The sequence below is a fragment of the Lynx canadensis genome, chromosome C1 (assembly GCF_007474595.2).
Source record: "Lynx canadensis isolate LIC74 chromosome C1, mLynCan4.pri.v2, whole genome shotgun sequence".
In the NCBI taxonomy this organism is placed as follows: Eukaryota; Metazoa; Chordata; class Mammalia; order Carnivora; family Felidae; genus Lynx; species Lynx canadensis.
The window spans coordinates 30,316,617-30,334,033 of NC_044310.1; the positions used below are offsets into that span (position 1 = coordinate 30,316,617).

General features: G+C 53.6%; 1 protein-coding gene across 1 annotated transcript; it reads right to left on the reverse strand.

Moving 5' to 3' along the window:
- Nucleotides 1-51: 51 nt before the first annotated feature.
- Nucleotides 52-15,887, reverse strand: HEYL (hes related family bHLH transcription factor with YRPW motif like). The gene is made up of 5 exons (XM_030327147.2): nucleotides 15,780-15,887; nucleotides 8,763-8,829; nucleotides 7,670-7,753; nucleotides 6,393-6,474; nucleotides 52-3,059 (listed from the first exon to the last, which is right to left on the reverse strand). Exons 1-5 carry the CDS (start codon nucleotides 15,857-15,859, stop codon nucleotides 2,386-2,388), a joined length of 987 nt encoding a protein of 328 aa, XP_030183007.1. The 5' UTR covers nucleotides 15,860-15,887; the 3' UTR covers nucleotides 52-2,385.
- Nucleotides 15,888-17,417: the final 1,530 nt, after the last annotated feature.

The following is a 17,417-nucleotide window of genomic DNA, read 5'->3' on the forward strand; positions in this document are numbered from 1 at the left end:
GAGAGAAGAGTATTGACTCCAGAGATATTAAGAGGTAGAATCTTTCTGAGGTTTTTAGAAGAACTAAAAACAACTTTATTGGATGCCGGCAACAGCCCCAGCAATGGGGTAGGAGTTGGGGACACCAGAAAGGGTTGGGGATAGAAACAAAAGATGCAAGTCCTCAACCCCGGAAACAAATACATAGTCACCAATCCTCCCCACCATCTCTTGGGGGAGAATGAACCCAAGGTCAACTCAGATGCTGGAAGTTCTGGGCCATTTCCATCTCATTCAATGGTGTCAACGGACTCTCCTGGAGTTGGGGACTGGAAACATGGAAATGGGCTTTCCGTATTCTCAGGCTATCAAGTTGCCAAACTGCAGGATTGTGGCACTGACATGGTGTCAGGGGAGCAGTGAGCCACCAGCTGGGATAGCCAGGGAGATGAGGAAGGGAAGAAGGGAGTCTCGGAGCAGAAGCAGCCCCTCCCGTCCTCTGTGAGAAAGGACAAGTCGGGCTCTGCCTTCTGTCCCCCTCTCCCCGCTCCTGGGAGCCTGTTAACCACCCTGCCCTCCCTGTCGTCTCCCTCAGGAGCACTCCAGGCCGGTGACCCCCTCCTTAAAACGACACCCTCTCTCCCCACTGCTACACATGTCAGATGTATCCAGGAGGACAGAGATCTGATGGACCTAACCCTGAGGACTGAAAGAACACTTCAGCTCTTCATGCCTTCTTGAGGAATTTGCCTTTTTTAAAAGAGATTTCTGGGTCATTTAAATGATCTCTGCCCTCTGCTCTACTTATCTGAAAGGGCCCTCTCCCCCAGGGTTTTAGCAAACTCTATTTCTGAGCCCAAGGACCTCCTCAATTTAGTCTCTGGGGAGGGTAGTTCCACCAAAGGGTGGGGGTGAAAGAATCTTGCCAGGGGTGACATTTGAAGGAAGTATTTAATAACCAGTGCAAATAAGCACCAAGGAATTGCCAGCTGGAGGACCCCATAGTCTTGGGTCTACCAGGCATTAACCAGCATGGGGTCCTGGGGGAAAAGCCACCCAAAGCTACCTGGGGCAGGGGGCCACTTAGAGGCACTCGGGGGATGTGAATACTTGCCAACAAGCACAGAAGTGGTTCTACATTTTTTACAACTGGTCTGGCAGTACTGGTCCAGCTGAATGTCAGTTCTGGGTCTGCCCCAATCTTGTCCAGTCTCTGCTGTTCCACCAGGAATGGTCACCAGGCCATTTGTTCCCTCTCTTAGGCCCAGGCGGAGCTGGGTAATGAAATGGCCTCTGAGCAGAGCCAGCTGCGCGGAATCCTGGGTGAACAGGATCTCAGGCCCTTGACCCACCGTGTGACCTTGAAGGGCCGAGCCGCCTCTGACTGTCCCTCCTCTCACCCCTCCTTGCAGTTATTTTTGTCCAGCCTGACGGCCCTTGGCTGTCCCCACAGTCTGGGCTCTGTGAGCCGGATACAAACCAGGCAGCACAAACGTCTGGTGTGGAATCCCAAGAGGGTTCCTCTCTGGGCGCCATCACATGGGAACATGACCTTCCACACTGTGCACCCAACGGGGACCACACATCTGGAGGATGGTGACGGCGCGAGAGGCCGGGAGCTGGGTTCTCTTTGCTCAATCCTGGCTCTTGTCTGGGAACGCTGTCCCAGGCCTGCTGGTGAGAACGCCCTGTTTTGGAGTCTTACTGCTGCCCAGAAATCTCCCAGCTCTGTGCAGGAAGTGTGGGTCAGCTGGAGGGTAGGTGTCTGTAGTGGGGAAGACGGCCCGAGCAGGCCCTGCTGGGCCCCTAATCCCCAGGCCTTGGCCGTGGTGCACAGGGCAGCTGTCCTGTGGTTCACTGCAGTGGGGTGGGCAGGGGCAGACAGGGGTTCTCCGGAGACAACTTTGTGGCCCCTTCTCGGTTACTGTCTCCGGAAGCAAGGCAGACACTACGTTCTGGCCCTGGCGGCCTGGGAAGGCTGCACCAGTCAGTCACTGCTCTGGCTGGGGGTCTGATCTCTCTAGGCAAGCAATCTGCCCGAGGCCACTGTGCCTTTAGGTGAAAGCTTTGTTCCCAGACCTTAGATTCATGCCTGCTGCCCCCTGTGTGCCCGGGGGGCAGGTAAGAGTCTGGGCAAAGCTGGTGGGGGCCCTCCCACGACTTATCTGTCCAGGTAAGAAATGAGACGAGGCCTCTGAGATCACAACAGCTCCAAGAGAGCTGGGTGGGCAAGCTGGGACAGGCAGTGAGGAGGGGAGATGGGCCAGAGGAGGAAGGGGCACCTCTGATGGGTGAGGAAGATGCCTTCATAGATAGATGAGCCAGGCCAGGAAGCAGGGCAGACGATAGCACTGTTTTTAGAGCTCCTGGAAAAAAAACCCTCCTCACTCCCGGGGAGAAGCCACCTCAGAAAGCCCCGATTTCAGTGATTTCAGAGACCCAGGAGTGGCAGAGCACAGCTCCTGCTGGCCTCCCAGCAGCCCCTGGGGAAGAAGGCCTGGGGGCAGGAACACCCACATAAGCAGGGGACCCCAGGATGCCAGGGAGCACGGGGGAAGAAGATCGCACGAGGGGTGCCATGTGGCTGCTCCTGGCAGCCCTGATGTTGGGGGCCACGGGGAGGGGGGCAGCGGGCCTCTCCAGGGGGCGGGCCCTCCGGGTAGAAGATGCCCCTCGACTGGGCAGCACATGCCTCCGGGCTGGCAGGACAGTACCAGCGGCTCTGCGCACGGGAGTGGTTCGGAGGGCGGGGATGGGGTAGACCAGAGAGGAGGCGCTGGGGAGGATGGGACCGGGCACTCTTCCCAGGACGGTGAGCTGGCTGCTGGGGGCTGACAGCCCTGGACAGCTATGGAAGAAGGACCAGGGCCAGGCAGGGAAGGCCAGGGGGCCAGCGGGCGTGGGAGAAGGCTCCATCTCAGCTGCGTAGCTGTTGAGGTGTGAGAGAAGACGAATCCGGACAGGGTCTGCACGGCTGCTCGGCCCTTCCAGCACCCCCAGGTACCTGATGACCTCGGTGAGGCACTCCCGAAAACCGATGCTCCGGAAATCAACTGCCAGGGCTCGGGCATCAAAGAATCCTGCAAAGTGAGGCGTGATGAGGGCATGCCAGGTGGGGGACAAGTGCTGATCCTGGGGTCAGGTCTGTGTGACCCTGGGCGTGTCACCTCACCTCTCTGAGCCCTGGTCTCCACATCTGTAAAGTGGGAATAATCACCCCTTCCTGGGGTATCTGGGGTGTGTTGTGAGGACCAAGTGAGTTCACTGAACTATGAAGCAGGATAAAATGTAGAGTATTGTTTTCATCAAAATTTATGATTAATGCAGAAAAGAAACTTTGCGACCAAGATGCTGTCGTTTAAGTGGACGCTTTGCCAGGTGTGACAGGCCTGTGCACGTAGAGGTGTAGAACACCCCCGCCTGCTGGTGAGGGCGGATGTTGGGAGGTGGCGGCAGCAGCGGTCAGAGCTTCGGGACTCCTCAGAGAAGGCAGCATGATGTCACAGTGAAGCCTGAGGTCTTTGGACCTCAACTTCTCCACTTGACTAGCTGCCTGACTGTGGACAAGCCTCTTAATCTTTCTAAGCCTCAATTTCCTTGGGGCCGCAAAATGGGCATATAGTGATACTTGCTGCACAGGGTTGTGAAGGTGAAATTAAATGCAATGGTGCACAGAAACAGTCAACGAATTCATCATTTACACCTGACCCTTGAACGACATGGGGTTACGGGCACTGATCCTCCCCCAGTGCAGTTGAAAACCTGAGCAAACTTTTGACTCCCCAGAAACTACCTAGAGTGAGAACCGCCAGAGATAACTTTTTACCGTGATAGCAATTTACTGGAGAGACGAACTGCTCACGCGGAGATGATTAGTGTCACATGGAGTCTTAAGCAGATACTCGCAACACTTGAGCTCACCGCAAGAGCAACAGGAGGTAGCTAGGAAATTATCACAGTAGCACGGTATGTATAAACTACAGCGACTTTTATGCAATTAAGATTATAATGCATCTTCACATTTATATTTCTCTCCACTGCAAATGGCACCATGTGCAGTCTGTAAGTATTTGTATGAGGAAGTTTTGATAAGTTGTAACGTCAATAATAGATGCGTGTCGGGGCGCCTGGGTGGCGCACTCGGTTAAGCGTCCGACTTCAGCCAGGTCACGATCTCGCGGTCCGTGAGTTCGAGCCCCGCGTCGGGCTCTGGGCTGATGGCTCAGAGCCTGGAGCCTGTTTCTGGTTCTGTGTCTCCCTCTCTCTCTGCCCCTCCCCCGTTCATGCTCTGTCTCTCTCTGTCCCAAAAATAAATAAACGTTGAAAAAAAAAATTAAAAAAAAAAAAATAATAGATGCGTGTCTATTTTACGGTAGCGAATGATAAAACAGACCAGCATCTACATTTATGTCACGCATTCATGACATACCTAACTTTTTCTTACGTTTTCCCAATATTTCTAGGCTATGTGGTGCATCTGCAATTGTTTTTCAAACTGTCGCAAATCTCTAAAAAATTTTCTAACACATTTACTGCGAACACTCTGCATAGAAGAGGACCTGTGCTACTCAAACCTGTGTTGTTCAAGGGTCAAGGGCATATTACTGGCTTGGCCCCTGTGGGCATTTGAGTCTGTCCCCTAGCCTGAAGGGCTGTCAGGAAAGCAGGACCCCGCTCTGGTCCTCAGCTGCTGCCATCAGGCTGGGACCCTCTCTTTGGCTGGTTTCAGTGAGGTCTGACCAGGTGGACTGCCCACAGAGGTATTTCATTCTCACTGCCTTTATACCTGCCCCGCTATCAACCGCCTTCTGTGCAAAGACAGAATAGCCTCTGTGAGCACTGGCCTCATGACTATGGCAGCAAATATCTGGTCCCTGGTTCATGGCTGAGGCCCCCACAGAGGGACAGCTCTACGGGAGACGATGTTTGGAGTCAGGCCTCCTTGGGGGCAAGGCCTTGTTGCATACTTAACTATGCGACTTTGAGCAAAACCCTTCAGTTTCTGTGTTTGCTGTTCTTTTTCAACTAACATTTTCTGAGTTCTTATTGAGTACTTAATTTGCATTATCTGATTTAATCCTTAGAAAAACCCTGTCATTACTCCCATTTCAGAGATGAGAAAACTGAGGAACAGAGAAGCTAAATCATTTGTCCAACGTAATAGAGCTGGCAAGTCATAGAGCCAACCTCACAATTCATGGGATTCGAATCAACTCAGTTCAGGATTCTAACCCAAAGGCAGTGCTCTAAGCCACATCTCTGTCTTCCCATTAGCCCTTAGCCAGAAAATGGTGATGGCGACAACCCCCAGCCTCGAGATTCTTATAGGAATCGAATGAGATAACGATGGTGAAAGCATTTTGAAACTACAAAATGCTGCCCCAAATATTAGTCACTGTTTTTCTTTTAATTGGGTAACCATAAATGTAGTTTGAAGTATCTCCCCCACTGGTTGACCGAAATCAGAAGTTTTCACTGTTGGCCATGCATTCCTTTGGCAGAAGTTCTCAAAGCGACCACCTGCATCAGGGTCATCAGGCATGCTTGCTAAACTTGCAAATTCCTAACCTCCAGGCCAGACCTCCTGGCTCAGAATCTCCGGGGTGTGCCCCAGGGCTGCCTGCCCCTAGATGATCCTGCGCAGTTCACTGAAGCTTGAGAAGCACCAGGCTGGGTCAATTAAAATGCAACTGTCCCCTCCAAAGGTAGCAAGTTAAGGTTTTAGGACTTAGGTTCTTGTGTCAAGGTCTGTGGAGCTTTCCAGCTTTCTCGGTTGTGAAATCACCAAAATACACAGTGAGGCTTAGTCTTTTGAAAGCCACAGTTCCATGACTTCACTGTAATGCACCAGCTCAAAGTAACGGAATGAGTTACAATTGTATGCTACCACAATCCCACGACCGATCTTGAACTGTGAGCATGACATACGATCCCAGCACTGCTGAGGACACACTATTACCCCAGCACTAGCCCAGAAGGCACCCCAGTGAACATCTGTGGCTAAAAATCTCAGGCAGGCCCCACCCGGGGGTTCAACTGGGATCCCAGTGAGAATGAGTTCATTCAGGCTAATGCTTAAGGAGGGTGGGGGCTAAGGGTGGGGAAGCCAGAGGGGGGCTAAGGGTGGGGAAGCCAGTCTGTGTAGAAGAGCTCCTCCAAGGGCTAAGGCCGGAAGGAGTGGAGTTGAGAACAAGGTTGGGACACATGGGGACACTGACAGTGGAGAGGGCGATACTGAAAGAAGAGAGACAGGCTTTGTGGCTGCTCCACCTGGACCTGCTTTAGCCCCACCATAGACTGTGAGCTCCATGAGGGCAGGGACCCCATCTGCTTTGCTCACCGGTGGATCCCCAGGGCCTCGCCCCCACATATTTGTTGCTTGAATGACTCATGGGAGAGAAAAGCATCAGTACCTGTCCCACCAGTGGCGTGGAGCATTTTCAAGTGATCCACTGTCATCTGCAGGACCTCGGCCTTCTCCAGCTTGGAGGAGCCCTGTGTGCGCAGAGGACAGAAGTGTGAAGGCTTCCAGCTGACCTCTCTCTCACTTCCCGGCGGCGTCAGCAACCTCACCAGCTCAAGGTCGTCCTCCCACTCCACCACTGCCAGCCTTTCGGCTTCTGCTTTGGCCAAGGCGCCCAGCCGAATAGATTCTCTTCAGGTCTCATTTTCGTCCGCCCGCCCGCTGCACTGTTGAGCGTCCCTCCTGCAACGTCCCCCCTTCCCTTGACTTCCACGACACCCCGTGTTCTTGCTTCTTCTTCCACCTGGCTCTTGCTCGCTAGACACACTCTCCCTGGGAGGTCTCGTATGTGACCTCCATGACTTAGTGCACCGTCACCGGAATGCCACTCCTGCGTGCCCATCTGCCTTCTAGACCAGCTTTCCTGGGAATCAACTCCACACCCACCACGCCCGAGATCTAGCTCATCATCTTAGCCCCACAGCGCTTGCTCCTCCTCTATTCTCTCTTGAGCAATGATTCCTAAGCGTCCAGCATCACCTGATCTCCCAAGTGAAACCCGAGTGTCAGACTCTCCACGTAAGTTCTTGAGGGCAGGTACCAGGTCTAGGTCTAGCTGGGCCTGTGACAGTTTGAGTGAACGAACGTCTGTGGAATGACTGACTTCTTCTCAGGAAGAAAGGCACATGACCCATGACCATGCCTTGGAGCACAGGGTAGAGAATCTTCCAGGCAGTCTGATTGGTTTAACTGTCTGGCTTCCACTGTAGTCTTCCTCTTCCACAGGTGCAACGGCAGGGGGCTCGCTCCCCGGGTAGCCTGTTCCACTTTCAAATGGCTCTGGGACTGTCAGTAGCACAGAGGGCTAGGGGGCTTTAGAACCAAACACAGTTCGGTGTTCCCATTCCGTTCTGCTATTTACTTAGCTGTGTGATCTAGTGCGAGTTACTTTACCTCTCTGTGCTTCAATTTCCTTACCCGTGCCATGGGCATAATAATCCCTACCCTTTGGGATCATGGGGTGATGGACACAGAGCCACAACATCTGAGACGCCACAGTAAATACAAATTTCCATTCCCCTTATCCCTGGCCAGTGACAGATATCAGTACACAAAACCCCAGCACCTCAGGCAGCTGCCACCAATCAGTAAGACATGCCATGAAAAATGGACCTTATCTGCCACCTGCATGGTACTTCCTCTAGCACAATGGGGAATGTCACACACCTGTTTCTCAAAGGCAGTGGGGACCAAGCGTCGCAGTTCAGAAAGGCTGCTGTTGATGCGGTCCCGGCGCCGTTTCTCTATAATCTAAAAAACAACGACAAGAATTTACTTGCAGCCACTTCACCAGTTTCCAACGTGCTTTGATGACCACTGACTCGTATTTAAAATATTGTGAAGGAGAGAAGTCTAGTCTTACTTTATGGAGGAGGAAACTGAGGCTTGGAGAGGAGCAGTGACTTGCCTAAGGTCACATAAGAAGGAAGTGCAAAGCTGGGAGTAGAACTCAGATCTCTTGTCTTGGTCTGTTGGGGTGCTATTCAAAATGCTTAACCACTGCACATCAGGGTACCGACCAGTCAGAACAGGGACACCAGCCCCCGCGTGGGAGCAGTTCCTGGAGGTTCCCGCAGGTCAAGGTCACCTCCTCAGTTGCTGGGTCATGAAGAGGCTTTGCTTCCAGTCTGGAAGACCTTCCATTCACACTCATTCTCACCTCACCAGACTGGTAGCAGAATGCTGACAGCGGGGCAGACATTATGACCCCTATTTTATAGATAAAGATGAGGGCTGGAAGGAAGTGGTTTGCCTAAGTGAGTGGTAGGGCTGGTCTCTGCCACATTCCAGGTCTTGGGACTCCCAGGGCAGAAGCATAGCCGCATCCTGGGAGAGAAGGGGGTGCCGGGATAAGACGGCCAATAGCAAGCCCGGGAGCTTCCTTCTCTATCCCCCTGCCCTACCCCTTGGCACGCAGAGAGGAAATGAAAATTCTGGGCTCAGAGAGTAGAGACAGAAGGCTGGAATAAATAATAAAGCCTAACTGTGTGTCAGGTGTGGTTCTGGGCGCATTATATTAACTCAGTCGTCAAAACAGCCCTTTGAGGTAGGCACTGTCATTTTTTCAGTGACACAGTTGAAGAAATGAGGCACCGAGAGGTTGAGTGGCTTGCCCAAGGCCACTCCACTAGCCACTGGCAGAGCCAGAATTTGCACTCAGGCAGTCTGGGTGATATTTCCGACCAGGGTTCTCTGGGCTGGGCCCCTGGGGACCCAGGGCAAAAATTTGCCGGGCGTCTCCGCGGAGACAGACACTCACCCCTCTGCGTTTCTTCCTAGCTTGCATCTGCGAAGGGCTCGGGGTGGACAGCGGCCTGGCCATCTGGCTGCAGACGAAGAAGAGAAAGGCTGATTTTTCAGAGCTCAGGGACCATCTCCCTGGCCTGGGCTGACCTTGGAGGAGGCGGGGATGTGGGCGGGCAGAGCCCCCTCCCAGGCAGCCATGGTCTCCCAGGCGGCTCAGGGCTCCCAGGCCGGGAAGTGGCGCAGGGCAGGCGTGGGTGGGGGCCCATTGCTCCCCCCCCCCCCCGCCAAGTCCCCCCGGCGCTCGGTTTCCTGCACTAGGGTCGCGCGGCGGCTGGGGCCGCGGGGTGCGAGGTGGGGGGGGCTGGGCTCTCGGCCCGACCCCCCTCGGCCTCGCCCCCTGTCCCTCGCCGCGGGCGTCGGGGAACCGCAGCCGGCCTCGGGGCTCCTGCAACCCGATCCCGGGCGGGGCGGGCGAGGGCGCGGGCGGCGGCGGCGGGGCAGGGCCGGCGGGTTGGGTTTCAGAGAGAGCCGCTGGGAAGAGCGTGGAAAGAGCAGATGCCGCCGCTTCCCACGGGCCGGGCGCGCCCGCCGGCCGCCCTCCGCCCCGCCGGCAGCTGCCGCCTCCTCCCACGCAGCGCGGCCCGGACGAGGGGGAGGGGGCATCTGGGTCACAGGCCCCCTCCGACTCTTGGGATGCCGCGAAGGCCCCGGGCCCGCATCGCGTCGGGCCTCGCTTCGCAGGTCTGGCACAGGATGGATGTCACCCGGAAGAGGCTCAGCCCCGGGGGGTCTTTCCTGCCCAGACTGACCAAAATCTTCTGCAGCCCAACTGCTCGACCCCCTAACGGTTTCCTGCTTAGAGGTTCTTCTGGAATGGAGGGGATTCGTAGAGTTACACTGAGGACCATTCATTTGGCCAACACCCTGGAGGCCCCATTCAAGTCCCGCGCTGGCCTAGATGCGCAGTCGGCCAGGTCCCAGCGCTCCAGACGCTCAGCTCCCGGAGTGGCCGGGGAGGCGGAGAGTGTGAGATGCCCTATCAACAGATAACTTTAGACGAGGTGACTCCCGGGCCATTTCAGAATGCAAAGTGCCACCCACATGAACAGGCACCCATGCGCTTGCCTCCTCCTCCCTCTCCCCCTCTCCTGTCTCCCCTGGGCCCCCATCTCAGCGAAGGCACCCCATCTCCCAGGTCTACAAGGCTACCTGGCTACCACTTTTTAAAATTTTTTTTAAATATTTTTATTTATTTTTGAGAGACAGAGCGCGAGCTGAGGAAGGGCAGAGAGAGAGGGATACCCAGAATCCAAAGCAGGCTCCAGGCTCCGAGCTTGTCAGCACAGGGCCTGACGTAGGGCTTGAACTGGGAGATCATGACTGGAGCTGAAGTCGGAGGCTTAGCCGCTCAACCGACTGAGCCACTCAGGTGTCCCTTACCACTTTTGATGTTTCTTCTGTCCTCACCCGCTCATCCAAACATGCCCATTCTGTGTCTAAGACACATCTCACCTCTATCCTCCTTATCTCCACCACTGCTCTGAGGATCAAACCTCTATCATCTCTCACCTGGATGGCTGCAAGACCCTACAAACAGGCACAGCGCTCATTTAAATGTACTTGTCACTCTCTTAAAACTCCTCAGGCTCTCAAAAATAAATAAACGTTAACATTAAAAAAAATATATATATATATATTAAAAAGGGCACATTTAAAAATATATATATACATATATATACATATATGTATGTATACACACACACACACACACACACACACATATATATATTAAAAGGGGCACAGCCAGTCAAGTGTCCAACTTCAGCTCAGGTCATGATCTCACAGTTGATGGGTTCAAACCCTGCATTGGGCTCTGTGCTGACAGCTCAGAGCCTGGAGCCTCCTTTGGATTCTGTGTCTCCCTCTCTCTCTGCCCCTCCCCCACTTGTGCTTTGTGTCTTTCTCTCTCTCTCTCAATCTCTCTCTCTCAAAAATAAATAAACATTAAAAAAAAAAAAAACAAACCCTCCTCAGGGCCTTCTCAATGCTTTTAGGATCAAGACCACTGTTTTTCAGGTGGCCCAGCTGGCTCCTGTCACCTCCTAGACTCAACTCTCTTTTGTTCTGTGTGCTCCAGCCTGCGGATGCCCTAACTTGTTCCTGTGGTTACACGCACTGTTCCCTAGCCTAAAATTCTCTAGTGCACGCTGTCTCCCCACCTCCAAGCCCAAGCCCCTTTGCCTAGTACCTTCTCCCACTGTTCAGATCTCAACTCAGATGTTATCTTCCTGGGGGAGCCTTCTTGACATCTTCCCTCCCACTAGATAGCCCCTGCTCTACCCTCTCCTAGCATCCTGCATTCACAGCATGTATTGCTCATTTGTTGTTTTTTTGTTTATATGATTATTTCATTAATGTCTATCTCTCCACCAAGTGCATAAGCTCCCTGAGGTCACGAACCATGTCTGGCTCATTCACTATTGTAGCCCCAGTACCCAACAGTGCTTGGAACAGGGCAGAGCTCATGGTTGAGCTCCCTCCTCTTGCCCTTGTCCTTGGCATCACTGGGGAACAGAGAAGTGACAGCATAAAAGCTACCTGCTAGGCCTTTGTGGAATGGGCACCTGTGTGGCTCATGAGGAAGGTCCCAGCCCAAGTGACTACCCTCCTGGCATGAGAGGTTAGATCATCTTCGTCAGCTGCTCAAAGAAAGAAGGTTGCAGGAGAGTCCACATCAACATTGATCAAATCCCACTGCTGTGTCCCTGGCTTTGTCCAGCTACGTCTGGAAAAGGATATCTCCATCCAGACATCCGGATGAGAAGGGCCGGTAAGAGGCCTATGAAGCTCCTGGGAAGGATGGCCCAGCAAGCTGGGTCCAGGGCTCCGATAGCCAGATCCTGAGGTCTGGAGGGCACTGTGTTTACAAAGCTACACTCAGGACAAGCCCCAAGAGTCAAGGGATACTAAAACATGGCCTTTGTCCCCTCTAGGCTGGATAAGGAGTCTACAGGGGTATTGGGTTAGCACTGCGCACGTCACTGCCCCTCAGCCTGATCCCTCCTCAGGGACCATCTGTCAGAGGCTGACGCACCCCTTTCAGGGCATGGTGGCTTTGCTATCTCTTTTTTCCACTCACTCAGTCACTTGTTCTCTGCAGTATTATCCCTCTTCCCTGACTCCCATATCTCACAGCCAAACTTCACTTCACAGTTGTCTTGGCATTACTACATATCTTTCCCTCCTTCAAGCCTAACAAAAGCCCCATTTTACAGATGAGGATGCTGAGCCTTGGAGACCTAAGGCAGCTTGCCCAGCCTATGCAGCTGCTAAGGAGCAAAGCCAGCATGGGAATCCATGTCTTCTGGCTCCAAATTCAGCATTGTTTTCCCTCTTGATTCCTATTTCCTGTCTGTCTGAATAGCCCTCCAGTCCCCTTATCCTTAAAGCTCCCAAGAGCTCAACCAGAGCTCACTTCCAGGCTGTGATCTGGCCCTGACATTGGGGGGAGGTGTGAGAGTTTCTTGTCTGCGAGTCTGAAAATAAGGCAGATTTTCACAGACCCAGAGAAGATATGCTGACCACCAAGATCTGCTCCATGGGCCTCGAGTGGTCCCTAGCCTGATTTCTGGGGAGGTCTCTTGGGGGGCGGGCAGATTTCAAGGTGGTCTGGCTGCCAGTCCTGACTGCCCTCAACACCCATTCTCAGTTTCCCTCTCGGGAAGCAGGTGACCCCACTCATTTTGCATCAGCCAAAGAAAGGCAGGATCACAATGTCCCCCAATGAAGGGATTTCAGGGAGTGCTGAGCCCCCTTGTAAAATAAGGAAACTCTGAGAGGGGAAGGGTCTGTTCCAGGCCACACAGCAAATTAGAGGAAATTCCATAACTGGAGCCAAGTCTATTGGCTTTTAATCCAGTATTGTCACCCCCCCCATGTGTGTCACTCCCTCACGTGTGTCACGCAGCCAGTACTCCTTGTTCTAGACAGTACTTCCACATTCACTTGTCTCAGGTATTGCACAACAGCCTTGTGAATTAAGTAGTATTGGGGCTATTTCACATTAGGAAAAATAATCATTTGATAGATGGAGTGACAGAGACACAAAGAATTCAGAATCGTGCCTAGTAAGTCTTCAGACTTCTAGTCTTTTCATTAGACCATTCTGCCTCTTGAACATGGCATCTTCCAACTAAATGGCGACCCCTTCGAGAGCAGCACTTGCCAGAAGCTACCTTGGGCCAAATCAGGGAGCTGTGCCCTTTAGATACATTATCTCATCAAAGGCTCACCCTGTGAGGTAGGTTATTAGCATACCAGTGTTGTAAGGGAGAAAATGGAGGTTCAGAAATGCCCAAGTTAATGGTGGTGAGAATCAAACTCAGGTCTATCTAACTTCAAAGGCCACCATGTGCCCTAAATCATGTAGGAAAGACCCACAGACCTTGACCCAGTGCCTGCCATATGACAGGTGCTCACTGAATGTTCACAGAGAGGGTGAGGGGAGAGAGGCTATACTCTCATGTGTCAGGAGGCTGGGTTCAGATAGGAGTGATTTTCTTATATGGGGCAAGATGCCATCACTAGGCAGATGCCCACAGGGACAACAGAATACACCCTGCTCCTTATTCTCACATCTCTGAGTGGGGGGGGGGGGGGGGGGGGTTTGCGCCCTGCTTCTGACCCCAGGGAAGCTGGCTGCCCCAGTCCTGTGGCCCTTGCCACTGTTTATCTGACTTTCTTTGTACATGAAGCTCTTCTTCTCTGAGAGTTCCCCGAGGGCAGAGGCTTAGCAGGATACATCTGGGTCCCCCATGCCCAGCCCAGGGTCTGGGCCACAGCAGGCATCGTTCAACAGTCCCTGAATTGAAGCATTGATGTCTGCTGGGGGGAGGGCCCTTTGGTGAGTGCTACAAAGAGGGGTCTATAAGTCAGCCTCTGCCAGATGTCCAACTGCTTTCTCTGCTCTGAGGGGGTCTGCTCCTCTAAGAATCTAGACAGTGTCTAAAAATGGGCTCTGGCTAAAAGCACAAAATGCTGTATAGGAAAAATCTACCCACTGATCCTTTATGCCATTGCCCAAATGCCACCACCTTCAAGAAGCCCTCCCTGATGCCTCTGGTTGTAAGTGACCCCTCCCTGCTTGGGTGCTCTCACAGCCCACAGTCTGTCTCTCCTTCTGTCTTCTATCCTATCCATGGTCTTTGTGTGACCTGGCAGGTCACTGGCCAGGCTGCAAATTCTTAGAAGACAGAGCCAGCTCTCTGGCATCGATTCGTCCCTCTGATTCATGAAGACCCAATGACATTGAATTTGAGACCCCCCTTCCACCAGCAGCACATGGGGCTGGGCCCTTCCCTGCTGCTAGCAGGCCCGGACTCAGAGAATTGCTTCTCTAAATAGCAGCTTCTGCTAAACAATTTAAGAAAGCTAATAAGTTGCATAGGAAATTATATCATATACCCCAAAACCTAATTAATGTACAGGATGCAAGGGGGTTATCTATTGCCTTACCTCCTGTTATAAGCTATAAATACTTGGAAGCTGGTGGCCTTTTACAAGGATTTGTGATTGAGGTAGGATATCCTGGTCTCAGAAAACTGAAGTCATTGAAATTATGAAATGCCCTCAAAAACATCCCTAAGAAGGAGCTGAATCAATCTTTCTTTCTTTCTTTCTTTCTTTCTTTCTTTCTTTCTTTCTTTCTTTCTTCTGAGCATGCTGGAGTGCCAGTGGAGGGGGAGGGAGAGGGAGGGGGGAGAGGGAGAGAGGGAGAGGGGGAGAGGGAGAGGGGGAGAAGGGGAGAGGGAGAGGCAGAGAGTGAATCTCAAGCAGACTCTACGCCTAGTGTAGAACCCAACTGGGGGCTCAATCTCAGGACGCTGAGATCATGACCTGAGCCGAAATCAAGAGTAGGACACTTAACTGACTGAGCCACCCAGGCTCCCTGAGTCCCCCTTTCAAATCTATTCTAGAGAGTCAGGTTTGGATGAGCCAGGAGAGATCAGATAGCCCTCTCTCTTTCTCACTCCATGTCCTCCTTTATTTTTTTGATGAGGAAACAGGCTCAGAAAGAAAAAATAATCACCCAAGTTCACGTGGTGAGTTGGTGGCAGATTTGGGACCCAGGCCCACAGACTCCCAATCAGTCCCTGCCTCTCTTTCAGGGCTCTGGGTATCACATGTTGGGTGCCTGACATGAATTAAATACTTGCTATGTGCTAAGCCCTGTGCTAAGCTCATGACATACACTATCTTATTGATTTTCCCAATAAACTTGAGATTGGTTATATTGTTTATAACCATTTTACTGAAGAGGAAACTGAAGCTTAGATTGTTCACAGAACTGGGAGAAGTAGCAGAACTGTACAAGTGCAATTTGTTCTACAAGTCTGAAGCAAGGCAGAATATTTAGAGCTGAAATACATTGGCAGCAGGGTGTGCAGTAGAAAGAGTGTTGGAATTGTAGTCTCCGCCCTCGCACTGACAAGTCAGCTATTATTTTCTTCAGTACCAAAGCCTTAATTCCAAAGTCCAATTTGCTCAAGGGAGGGGAGGTTTCCCTTCCCCCTGGAAGCGTTTTGTGTACTGCATGAAAAGTGCACCCAAGCTAGGGTAGAATTGAAAAAGTACGGCTATTCTGCCTACTCAGGCAGATTCTGGACCGGGGTGTGTGATACCAATAGTCTATGAAGGTTTCCTAAGATCTTCAGGGAAATCTCCTCCAAGAGCCTCAGCCTGGCACTTCCACGCAAGGAGGATCACCAACTGGGCACGGCATCCCTGAGCTGAACGCCACTTCCATCCCGACACCCTCAGCCCTGAATGGCCCAGAGCGCAGAAGATCCAGGCACTCGTGCGTGTCACGGCCCACGCTGCACAAGTGTCCCCGCCTCCCACCCTCACCCCTACCCCACACACACCTGCGGGCAGTCGCCCACACCTGCATCTCCCGGGGCCATACGGAAGACGAGTCCTGGGCCCGCTGAACCCGTCCAGGCACTCCCAGTATCCCCATCCCGGCCCTCACCTCAGCTCGCCCTCGCGGCCCACGTCGATGGGTCCGTCGGACTCGCTGTCAGAGCCGCTCGGTTCCCTGGGCCGCTTCATGGCCAGCGCTGGCTCCAGGTCTCCGCGCGGCGGTGCCGGCTACCGGCCGGGAAGTCGGGCCCCGCCCCGGCCCCGCCCCGGCCCCGCCTCAGCCCCGCCCAGCCCCGCCCAACCCCGCCGCCCTTTCCCAGGGCCCTCTCCTGCGCCGCAGCCCCTGGCGCCCCCGCGCCCCCTCGCCCCCGCGGTGACGCGCAGGCCGAGCCGTGGGAAGGCCCCGGGCGGTCACCGCCCCCTCCGACGGCTGGGAGGTCCGGCTCCGTTCCGCAGTCCTGGCCGCCGCGCGCTGGGTGGCCTTGGGCAGGTGCCCTTGGAGCCCCCCGCCCTCCCCGGGAAGCCAGGGGTCCCCGTCTGTCCCTGGTCTGAGCGGGGCGCTGCGGGCGCTGCGGGTCTGCCCCAGTTTTTGCAAGCGTCGAGCCCACTGGCTCCTGCCTCCTGGCGTTCTGGAGGAGGCAGACACTTCGGGTTTGGTGAGGTTGGTGGGGGTGTCTGTGGCCTGATCTTCGACAAGAATCTCCCAGCAGCTTTTCCCATAGGGATACAAAGCAAGTGGAATGTGTGTGCTGGAGGGGGGAGGAAAGGCTCTAACATGAGAAGAGGCTGTCATTCCCGCCAAGAATGGCTGAGGTTGTGCCTGCGCCACCCGAGCAGAACAGCTCAGGCCAAGAGAACCAGACTGGATGGTGGGGGTGGTGGGTGTCCCTGGGAATCAGTTTCCAGTTCACCAGAGGCATTACTGGCCTGGGAGGCCAAGAGTGCCAGGAGAGGGCTCATTCTCCAAGCTGTGGCAGGGCCTCAAAAAGGGGGGTGGGGAGGTACTCTCCAGCCTCCCTTCCTGGGTCTCCTCAAGAGCAGGGAGGAGGAGATGGGAAGGTCTTGATGTGGTGGGTCAGACACCAGAGGTCTCTCCCCTTGACCTGCCCACAAGGACACAGAGGAAGCCACCCCTTCACTTGGGAGAATAGGATTGTTCATCTGAGAATAACTGTGCTTTCACCCCCACAGCAAAACCTGCTTGGGGACACTTGGTTAGGGTACTGTGAAATAACATTCCTGTGCCCCCTTCCACACACGTTCCCAGACACAACCACGTGGCCAAGTACACAAACGCATACACACTCTGATACACGGGTAGCAGGAGCAGTTTGCACCCGCAGCCTGTGTTTCCTCTTCTTTAGGAGGCCCGGTGGTTACCCCAGCCACACCTCTGGTCTCTTATTCCAGGTGCCCTCAAGCACTCACATGCCTTCTGTGGACATATACTAGTGGGGTGGAAATCTCAACCGACACAGAAGTTGCACAATCCATGCACCACTATGCATTCCCTGGAAAGGCAGAAATCAAAGATGCCACCAGATAGCTGCCCTGTGAAATGACTCAGATTGCAAGGCCTGGCAGTGGAGCAGATTTACAGGGGAAGGTCAAGGGCTCTGTTGAGGGCATGTTCATGGGAGATGCCCCAGGTCCTCAAAATGGGATGCACAGTTAAAGAGGGGGTCTGGAGCTCAGAAAAGAGGTCTAAGCTGGATACTTAAATCTGGAAGTCATCATGTAATAGGTG